This window comes from Apaloderma vittatum, unplaced genomic scaffold, assembly GCF_000703405.1.
Source record: "Apaloderma vittatum isolate BGI_N311 unplaced genomic scaffold, ASM70340v1 scaffold3044, whole genome shotgun sequence".
NCBI classification, from domain to species: domain Eukaryota; kingdom Metazoa; phylum Chordata; class Aves; order Trogoniformes; family Trogonidae; genus Apaloderma; species Apaloderma vittatum.
In genome coordinates, this window is record NW_009710751.1 from 1 (window position 1) to 11,108 (window position 11,108).

An 11,108-nucleotide genomic window follows, 5' to 3' on the forward strand; every position below is an offset into this window, starting at 1 on the left:
GACTGCGGCCTCGCTGCGAGTCGGGAGGTCGCGCAGTCGCCTCGTCTGCTGATGGAGAGGTCTCCTGGGGTCAGAAAGCCTCTCCTGTGCACGAGGTACCAGGCTGGGTTTTCCATCGCCTTTTTCTCAGGTTCTCTTACAGTGAAGTTGTAGCTTCCACAGGAATTCAGGTTTGTGGCAGTCAGCTCGGTGAATTCTGAACTTTGCTGCTTGGGTAGGGTTTCGTGGGGTTTTCTGTTTGGGTTTTTTTGGGTTGGTTTTGGTTTGGTTTTTTTTGCTATGCTGTTATGACTGAGTCATTTTAAAGGAATAAATTTTTTACCAGCTAGGTGGGAAAAAAAAAGGTTACAGGTGTTTTGGTTTGCATTTGCATCTGATTTTTTTTTTTGGGGGGGGGGGATTTCTTTTCCCTGGGGCTTTATTCTGCAGTTTGCAACTGTAGGTTTCATTCATCTCGACATCCAGGCTCCTGTTTCCATTAAAAATAGAAATAAATAGCTGCAGCTTTCACCAAGTGTCAGCTCCCAATCGAAAAGATCTATAAATGAGTATTCTAATTTTGACAAGAGAAAGGTGGCTATCTCCTGCTCTACCAACTGAGGAATAGTTTGTCTTCTCTGTAAACATTTCCCCGCTTCAATCACTTCTTTTCAGTGCACCTTTGTGGCTGTCTCCACCACAGCAGTGTGGATAAAATCAGGTGCTTTCCTTGTGAAAGCTTGCCAAGATGCAAGTGAAACTTCAATGAAAAAAATACAGCTTTTCTTCTGTTGCAAGGATAACTGCCTTACTTTTTTGTTTTATTTTCAGTAGGAATGGGCTTAATGCTCCCAGGTATCACCAACCGTGTGGTTGGGCTAGTACTTTCAAGTACTGCGAATGCAACTGTAAATGTCTGTAGTAGCAGTTACCTCCAAAATAGTTGCCAGACTTGTGGAGACCTATGGAGCAGCATGAGGAAAGAGCGTGAGCAATGCTGATGGACCCTGCTGGGCCATTGGCCAGCCTTGTGTACACGGGAGAGCAGGAGTGTGTCAGGAATTAGGCTGAAGGGAGGTAGTGTAAATATCTCCTTTATGTGCATTGGGAACATCTTTTAAGGGCAAGGGATGAGAGGTAGCAACTGATTATTTTCACTGTTGAAAAGTGGAAGGATGCCATCGAATTTCCAGGTGCCAGAACTGTACATCTTCCTATATGTGTCTCATGGGACTAATTGTTTCTTCCTTTCAAAAATTCCCCAATGTTAACTGTTAGCCTCTGGCAGTGGACGAGGATAATTTCTTAGGTGTTGACCTGGCTTCATATTTTGTTAAGCTTCTTGTACAAAATATTTGGGAAGGAAAGAAAAAAAAGCAATGCAGGAGTTGCTGCATTGACGTAGTTCTTAAAATGCATCCGTACAGTGAACAGTCCCTCAGGGTGCTTGGTTTGGGGTATAAGCAGAAAAATGAGTTTATATAAAGTTGAGGTTCCTTCTAAAAGGAAGCGTGTTTGGTGTGTTGTAATCTTACATCTCTTGAACTGTGACTTACTCTAGTTGCTGTTGTTAGATTTCTTATATTTTGTTACCAGAAAGATCTATTCTTTCCTTGGTTTTTAGTTTACATCTCACGTTGTTTGTATAACTATTTGTGGCTGATTCCTCTGAGAGCTGCTGCTGGTACTGCTGCTGCAGGCCAACGTTTGCAACAGTTTCCCAGCTGTAATTACTGAGGTTCTTATGGGTAGTTTTGTAACTTGATTAATGTTTTTTGTATTTTCCTTTATTCCTTCTAGTTGCTGACAGATACTCAAGCCCATTAAGAATTAATGTGGGTTACATTGTTTTAATTGTTTCTTTTTCAGGATTTGCAACTCAATTATGTGCATGTTTTATGCCTGCCTTTTATCGGAATAGCCACTAACTTGCACCAGTTTTCTCTCTAAAGTCCCATTCTTTATCAGAATAGATAGTAAACACTCTTACCTACTTTTTGCCTGCCCTAATCCTGAGGCAAACAGAAATTCGTTGTTCACTGGATGTGTTGAATTGTGAAATGCATTTATTTACATAAGACTTCCTTATTCAGGAAGTCAGCCTCTCTGCTATTGAAGGTTATAAATTAACTTCTCCTGCTTTGCTGGTTGATGCAGGCAACCCCTTCCTGTAAATACTGAGCGCGTGTTCTGCAGCAGATATGTCAATATAGCCGTGTGTCGGGAGCTCAGGTCGTGCAGAGAGGTGAAGAGCTGTTTTTCTGATTTACCCTGGCAGCTGTGAGGATGTGTCTTGCTGATCCCAGCGCACGGACCTGAGAATTTATGTAGTTTTGTTAATGCGGGGGCTGGGACGAAGGAGCGCTGTGGGGAGCGGACTGAGACATGACTGCAGTTAAACCGAGACTGGCGGATCTACTACTGGTTCGATGCCTTGGATGAAATGTTGGAGAAAAGCAAAAGCAACCGAAGACTTGCTTTTTTTAAAGTAACTCGTAAAATGCATCCATACTGTGAGCAGACCGTGCAGTTGTTTAGTTTGGGTTGTAAGGGAGAAATGGGTTTAGTAAATCTTGGGTTGGTTCTAAAGACAAGGGTATTTGTGCATGAGTGTATTTCGTATTGTGAGAGGCATTGCCTGCTTGCAGGGAATGTGTTAGTCAGCGTGCAGATCGGATCAGCTACCTTCAGATTTATGGTTCTAACCACAAAACATGCTCTCCGTGACAGGTGCCCAGCAATGTGTTACCCTCTTTGGCCACTGAACTCCGACAGAGAGGGAGGGTGGGGCAGTCTGGCAGCGAGGAAAGCCCGTGCTGGCGGGTTAGCCAGGATCTCAGTGGAGCAGAAGGGGGCCACGTTTGGCTTGGTACGTGGTTCTGACTGTAAGGACAATCTGATTATTTTGTATATTTGTATTTAACTGCTAGAATTTGCTAAAAATCTTTACTCAAGAATGTGATGCATTTACAAGATATTTTTATAGTAGTGCCCTAGAAAATTCTGTTCTTAGAATTCATTCTTAAAATGCTGTGGGTTTTTTTTCGCCACATGGTAACCATGGAAATATATGCACTGCAGAAACAAGAGATGTTTGAATTTTCACAATTTTCACACAATTCGGAATTTTCTTTGTAAAATAATACCTGTTTTATTTCACACAGGATGCTACCTTCCTTTACACTGCAGGTCCTGTGGTAGTTGCAACATTCTAGATTACTTGCTGGATAAAGTTCAGCTGCAGCTATGGAGAGTGGCACTGCACAGGTGAAGCTTACTGCCGTTTGCTCACAAAGCAAATCAATGTGATAATCGATGATTTTACATGTTAAGATTTTTTCACAGAACCTTTTCCATATGAACTAATTTTATATGTACGGAGTGTTAAGTACTGCATTTGAAAGTAATTGTATTAACTTACATTTTCAAATTAATAAATAAGTTTAATAGAGTTAATTTATCTGATAAACTAATTGAAAATTAATAACTTAAAATTGGAATTTTGTCTCGAAGCCTTTTCAGTAGTCCAGTGCCATACTTTCATGGTCACATTACACTGACTCTCCTTCGGAAATGGAGCGGTTCTACCCCAGGTACTTGCCCATTTCCACGCCACTTCTCCTTTCTGTCACCCCAGGAGAAACATTTGTGAGATGGAAAGAACTGGGATCTGCCCTGGATTAAAATTAGCTTCCCCTGTCCTCCCCTGCCTTCTGTCCGTTACTTTTTAATCTGGCCTAATTCCCTGACCTGGCTTGGCAGTGAGCCACAAGGATGCTTTTGCTCTTTCAAGGAAGGTCGTGATAGAGGAGCAGGAACAAGTGACGGTGGGAGGGCAGGACTGGGGATTTGTGTGTTTACAGGGGCCCGCAGTGAGCACTGACCTGCCGCCTGGCAAACCAAACTGCTCTTGCTTGGCCTTCGAGCCTCGGAGCATGTGGATTGTTGCAAGAGAGGAAGCGAATTAACAAATGTGTCCTCTCCAGCAGCCTGGAGTAATTCCCCGCGATGGAAACGTCAAGGGCAGGGAGAAGGTACGGGAGAGACTCCTTTCCTTGGGCCAGAGCACAGTTTTGACGTGTTCCAGAACTAACCATGTGCCAGCACTCGTGGGTCCGTTTAGACAACTGGAACAAAAAATGAACTCCAGTCAGCAAAAAGTTGCTACTAACACTTCCGTTCGAAAGGAAAGCTTGGGCAGGGGAGGTGCCACCCCGGAGGACCAAAATACCTGGAGGGGTGGAAGAGCTCTCACCCGCTAGGGATCGGCAGGGACTTCAGGTCACGTCCTGTGCTTGGGTGTTTGGGTGAAGCTGTTCTGCTCATCTGCATCGAGAAAGTCTTGCACTTAATCAGCAACTTAAGATTTGAATAATGAATCTCAGGTTGGTTCCTAGATTTTGGTTGGTTTTGTCGGGGTTTTTTTTGGCGTTTAGCTGTGCATGTCTTGAGGGAAGAGTAACTTTTTGTATGAAGTGTGTGAGTTTTTAGATTTTGATGATCGTTGTATCTGGATTCTCGTAGTTTAAGAACACAGATATTTTTTTTTTTTATCTCATCTGTATTTTTTTCTGGTGGAAAATGATTGAATTGGGACACATACGCCTGTACAGCTGTGCTGAGCGGGGTTCATGACTGACTAAATTTACTGTTTTGCATTATACGCTTAAGTGTTTTTAAACAAAATTTCAGGCACTCATACTTTGAAGTGACTCTCTTAGTTGGGTTTGGTCCTGTCTCCTCAGAGCGGTCACTGTTATGTTCTACTTTTGGCATTAGCAGGGTTCACTGCCTCTGTTCGGACCAGTACTTTGTGATTTAAGAAAAAGAATAAGGGGAAAGACTGAAAACTGCGCTTGAAAATAAAATTGTTCTTATTATCTGTAATAAAAATAGAAGAAAGATAGAAGAAGAAGGAAATCAGTCTGTGACAATTGTGTGCTTTAGAGCATCTACAGCTCAGAGTTCAACAAAAATAGGTTTTACCTTTGGTGAAAACCTGGCTCATGTGTTGTTTTTTCTAAATCTGTCACATCTCTTGTGCAGGCTGTTGCTGTCTAGCCAGCCAAGTGAAGAGGTGTACATTAAGTACAGCTTCAGCTTTGATTTACAGCTTAAAATTACAGGCTGTAGCAATAAAAACTAAAGCTATTTTTTTGTAAAAAAGGGACTCTTTACAGAGTTCTTAGGTGTTGCAAATTTGCTTTTGTAAAACTGACAAAATACTGTCTAGTTCAAGACTTCAAAATTTCATAAATCACGGACAGCATTAAAATAAGATTTTACCTGTGTTCCAAATTTTGAGTTGTAACGGATAAGAACAAACTGTATTTTAAAATTGCTGCACGTTGTAAATTCATCCCTGAATGTGCACACCCAAAAATCAAGTTCTAGTACTCTCTTCTAGTCTTCAGGAACTGCAGCTGTAATTGGTCTTAATTTACTGTTTATCGTGTTCCTGTTTGTCCATGTTTTTTCCATGCCCTACTCTTCTCCAGTTCTTCCCAGTATTCCACAGAAGTGGTTACAGTGTGTGGTTAGATTATTAGCATTTACATTTTATTGCAGCTTGTATGCAGTTAATAATTCTTACATGATAATTCATTTACTAAGAACTTTTAGGTTGTGTATTACAGCAAATGGGATCTTTTAGAACTGCTCCATATGTTTTGGGCTTTTGGGTTGGGGTTTTTTTTGTTGTTATTTGATTTGTCTTTTATTTTACACTGAAATAAGGTTCTTATCCATTGCAGCTGGTAACTTAGTTTGCTCTGCATCAACTGTTTTTATCATAATTAGCATTTAAACAAAAATATAAGATCGAAACCTTGCTCTCAAAGTCAAAACTTTGATAAATGAGAAGGTAAATTGATGCAGAGTTTATTAATCGAGCCCCAGTGACTTTGTGACTCTTAGAGCTGGTGAGTTTTTCACAAGAGGGGCAGCAAGTGTGTCTCCCTGCAGCGGGACTTGCCCTGTGCCAGGCTTCTATCGCACTGGACACTTTTTCCCCCTTTCATGTTGTGAGGAACAATGCATTTTGTTCTCGTGGAGGGTCTGTTTCAGTGATACCAATTTACTTTGTGGTTTGAAGTGTTTCCCAGCTATTAAAATGTCAACTGGTGCTCACGCTACTTCCTTGTGTAAGGATTGTGTAATACTTAACACTTAGTCGTGCTCATTTGCAAAACCTTAGCAGGGTAGAGGAATCCTGTTGTAAACCTTGTGATGTTATTCCTGCTAATCAAAAGAGAAATGTAAAGAAATTTAAAATGACAGGTTAACGATGTAAGAATGGGACTTAGAACTTGAATTTTATGCTTCTCACTTGCTTCTGAAGTGTGATGCCATAACCACAGGATTCACTGAGGCATCAATATACATCTCAGTACTGTTTAAGTCTATAAATAGTGTTTTTATAAGAATGAAATATACATATATCTTTGCCAGAATATCTTCATACATATTTATTTTTCCATTAAATGAAATTTAGAGATTTAATTAAATAGCCCATTTAATTCCAGACTTGAAGTGATTATATTACAGTTTTGGAACAAAAATTGAATTGTATTTTGATAAAGGGCATTTTAAATACCAAGCAGAGATTGGCATTTAGCACAGCAGATGGGGACTTGTAATGGTGCCCAATGTTTAGTCTTTATCAGTTCAGTTCTTGCTTTCTTGCCATGAATCCTGTCCAAATACTTTTTGGTTGTTACCCCTTCCTGCCCACCCCTCCCCAAAAAAAGTAAAAAATTCTGGCTTGCTGCTTCTTGTGGGAGATGTGCTTGAGAATAGCAAATACAGTGCACGTGGGATGTGGGAGAAAGGCAAAGGAATTCCTGGTAACTCTTGAGGACTGTTCCATCGGTGACCCCTGTCCTTCTGCTGTCATTGCACGCCTGCACCTGAGATGTCCTAACCCTCTGGATTTTTTTTTTTCCTCTCTTTCACTTTTAGACTGTGTTTTAGCCCAGAGTACTCTTTATAGTATTCACACCCTTTGTTAAAACATTTTTTTTTAAGCCTGCTAACCTTTTGTACAAAAGTTAATTGACAAACTAAACAAAAAGATTGTTCATCGTATGAATATGCTGTTAGATAATAATCTCCTGCTGTTGAGAGGGGTGGGATCAGCAGTTTTGGGGGTTTTGTGTGGCAGGTTTTTTTCAGCTGTTTGGTTTTTAATAGCTCCTTTTATGCCAGTATTACCTAGGCACCTCTGGATCTCGAGTTCCCTGCCCTTGGCAATCTCTTCCGTCAGCCTTTGCTGCTCCCACCGTGTGACCACGGGTCTCGGCACAGGTTGCGGCAGGCCCAAGCTCCAGCCGCCTGTGTGTGACACAGCCTGTGTCCTGTCCTGCTGCGGGTGCACCTCTGGCGTTTCTTCTGACCAGGGTTTGAGCTGAAACTTATAAAGCAATTTATAACTGAACTGATAAAACTGCTTGAAGCCTTTCAGTTGTGACTCTTCGGCCACTACGCTGTTCTTACTACCTTTATCTGAACCTCCCCAGATGCCTGCTCTGTGCTGGGGGTGTTTGCCTCGCATCAAACTTGCTTTCCTGCCAGTGACTGCTCTCGCTGGTCACAGAGAGCTGGGTTTGTGCTCTGTGTCTGTCCTTACCTCAGCTCTGGACCCCTGGTGCATCCTTTCCAGTTCCAGCTGGTGTCCGTGACATGCCCAGTTGCTTTGACCACTGCTGTGGCCCTCGCTGTGCCAGCTCTGTTGCTTTGGTGTCTCCTTCCAGCACCTTCTTTTTTTTGAGCACCAGCTTTTCCTCCTTTGGTTTCAGCCCCCTTCACCCCAGCCGCTGCTGTAATCAGTGAAACCAGTCTGAATAAGGGTCTGTCTGCTGGTCTTGGCACACAATCCTCACATCCTCATCTTCGCTTTACTCAGCCATGTCCAAGTGATCCTTGCTCTTCAGTGTCCATGGGAACCTGTGCATGAGCATCTCTTTTTTGGGTGAATCCCTTCTCTGGTGACCGTGCGGGATTCCTGGGCACGTTCCTGTGCAGTTCAGATTTTCAAGGGGTTTTGTTGCTGTTGCTGGATGACAGGATTGACGTTTGATGGTGAACTATTTTTTGGGGAGACTGCTTGCCATTTCTCTGCTGTCCGCCACATGCCATGCAATTCACGCTCTGCCTTCTGGAATAGAGGGCGAAGTAGTGGGAAGATCACCCAGTTACAGGTTTTATTGTGATCCAGCGTGCTGCGATGAAGATAGATACACTTTTGTTAGCAACAGTTCTTTGGATGTGCGCGTCTCGAAATAGATTAATTATTAAAGATGCCAGCTTGATCTCCTGAAGTTTTGTAAGCTGTGCTTATTTCTGTGATGCATCATCTTTTTTTTTTGTACTGAATTTAGCTGCCTGTGGAATTTTTTTTTCCTCTTTGCTCAAACATTCTGTGATTTAGCATGAGTCATTCTGTCTGTGTGGGAAAGGGTTAGTTTATTACAGGGTCCGTTCTTGAGTGGGGATGGGAAAGGGTGGAATGTATTTGTGTTTTCTATGTGTTTGTTGTGGAAATGCATAAAACTTTTTTTTTTTTTCTTCTCTTTCTTTCCTCTCTTCATCTCATCTGTGTGGGTGAATGTTCCTGCAAACCCTTGGGGAACCTGTAGAGACTTTTGGTATGCTCATTCCTTCATTAGTGCCCAAAGTCACAGATGCTAGGAACAGTATAAAGACTAGAAAAGCAAACGAGTCGCATCGTCGCAATGTAAGGTGGCTAAAAATGTGCACTTGAGGAAAACTTCTTAAGTAATCCTCTAATAAACCTATTTGTTTGCATCATCACAATAGTACCAATGGCCATTGCTATCTGTTTGGCACGATTTTTATTCTGCACTTGAAAAGTAGAAATGAGATGTATTCTCCTGCAGCAAGAGCGAACGTTTTGCAATTGAGATATAATTTTCAAAAAGTACCTATCCCGTTTAAAATTCGAAGTGATATTTTCAAAAGTGACTGAAGTGTTCATTTCTAAACACTTCAGTCTGAAGGCCCTGTGTTTTGGCAATCTTAATGATCATTTAGTTTTTATTGTTGTCACTAGGAGAAAATAATGTTTATGCTATTTTGACATAAATTGGTGTTTTAAAAACTCTCGGTAGTCATCACTTTATCAAGTCATCTCTCTTCTGATGGAAGAAGGATAATCAGACATGGATTTGGACATTATTTGCTTCCCTTTTTTGTGTTGAGAAATTATTTCATGGCACAGGAAATCCTGCCCTCTTCTCAAATTAGGATCACTAGAAGGCATTACATGAGTAACCCTCATCATTTAAAAACAGTGGAAATATTTTCTCCACATGGGATAAACATGACTAACATTTTTACTGATTACCCACTAAATTTTTTTGACTTTCAGTGAATTTTAATACCAATTTATAACAGTTCTTTTTTCCTTACTGTAACCAAAAATTTAGGGTAATAAATATGTTCCTCCTCCCTCATATTGCTTGTTTCTCTTAAAAATAAAATTACTGAGTGGATATCATGCTTTAAGTACTTTTCTAACCTTGAAGTCTGGCCAGAATTGTGTCAATTTTTCTGAAATCTCCATTATATTTGCTGCTCCGTCAGAGCCAGTGACAGTGAGAGCCATAAACCTCCCTTGAGTCTTTTGTGGCCATTGAGTCCCATCTGCACTTGAGGGGTGAGGAGGAAGGAAAATAGAGGAATTCACAGAAAGCCTTCTCCAGGGCTGCCACTACTTTTGCTGCTGCTGTGCCAGTACCCACAATAGAAGAGATTTTTTGAAAAGTTCTCTGTGTAGACACTAGTATTCTCTGAAAATAAAAGTATGAAAGAGTTCTGATTCATCAGATGATTGTTTACGGCCCCTTATAAACCTAAATTTTTATGACCGTCAGAAGGTAAAATATATTTGTGAAACCATATTTCTAGATATTGACCAGAATACTCTTGGCACATGGCTGAATATTTTTAGAAATTGCTTGTGGCAGAACACCACAGTACAGAAAATCCACTGTTGTTAATGCTATACTGTGTGAAATGATTCAGGAAACACAGAAACAGTGTGATATTTTCTTGATTCTGTGACTCTTTTGGAACCGCAGCAGTGTTTGAACACCTCCCATTCATGACTGTGCATTAAGTAGTCTGCATTGATCTGGCTTCTAATTGGTATTCAAAAAAATAGAGGAGATGAACAAAATATGTTGGTGCACATTTTAAACAGTCATCCAGAATTTTGCTGTTACACTTTCCTTCAATTTCAATGAAAAATCAATATTGAAAATAACATTCTTTGACTGTGGGCATGCCTGATGTGCAGTGTTGTAGCCCTGTGCTTTGTCTTTGCTTGCAGTAATGCTGTCCATTTGGTACTGGAGCTTGCAAACAGCCTTTAAATAAAGGTGATGAGGGGAAAAAGCAATGAGATTGGCATTATGCTCAATCAGCTCAATCAGAAAATGTAGCTTTTATTTAACAAAAATAAAAGTCTATCGTTGTGCAGTGGCTACTTAACAAATGTCAGGTGTTTGTGGTTTTTTCCCGATCTAATTAAGAATGTCTTACATCACCTTAAAGCCTGCTTGCGTGTACCGTATTGTGAGTTATTAGAGCTGGTATAGTTTAAGTAAATTGTGCTAAATGATGTAGTTACTCCAGAAAGCTTGGAGATCGCCTGGAGATACTGTAGAGATTCTAGAGGCATCGGTGCTTGCTTTCATACATGGTGAAAATAGCATATTACACGCTGAAGAAAGAAGTTGATAATGAAGTTTACATGTTTTGTTAACAAAGCATCTCCATTACATCCATGATAAATTACATTAATTAAAATGTACTTTTTTGTGTTTGTTTTCAGTGAAAGAGTTCCTAGCCAAAGCCAAAGAAGACTTTTTAAGAAAATGGGAAAGCCCACCTCAGGTATTAGTCATTCAAACATTCAGTAATGTTCTCTGTCGCTTTTGGGGTTTCTGAGGATGTTATCAGTCTGTAATGATTAGCACAGATAACAGGAATAAGTTTAATGCAGTTTTTTCGGGAGTTTCCATTTTTAATTTCAGTTTTGTCATTGAAGTTTAGCAGCAAAGGCTCTCAGGTGTTCTCCACGTTAGAGCTCGTGAAATGCTCCTGCT

General features: G+C 40.8%; 1 protein-coding gene across 1 annotated transcript in view; it reads left to right on the forward strand.

Moving 5' to 3' along the window:
• Nucleotides 1-3,552: 3,552 nt before the first annotated feature.
• Nucleotides 3,553-11,108, forward strand: part of LOC104272387 (cAMP-dependent protein kinase catalytic subunit beta) — a 23,639-nt gene continuing 16,083 nt past the window's right edge. The window contains exons 1-3 of the mRNA XM_009867367.1: nt 3,553-3,572; nt 4,927-4,970; nt 10,835-10,896. Of these exons, the coding sequence (XP_009865669.1) occupies nt 3,553-3,572; nt 4,927-4,970; nt 10,835-10,896 (126 nt within the window). The remainder of the gene's footprint in view (nt 3,573-4,926; nt 4,971-10,834; nt 10,897-11,108) is intronic.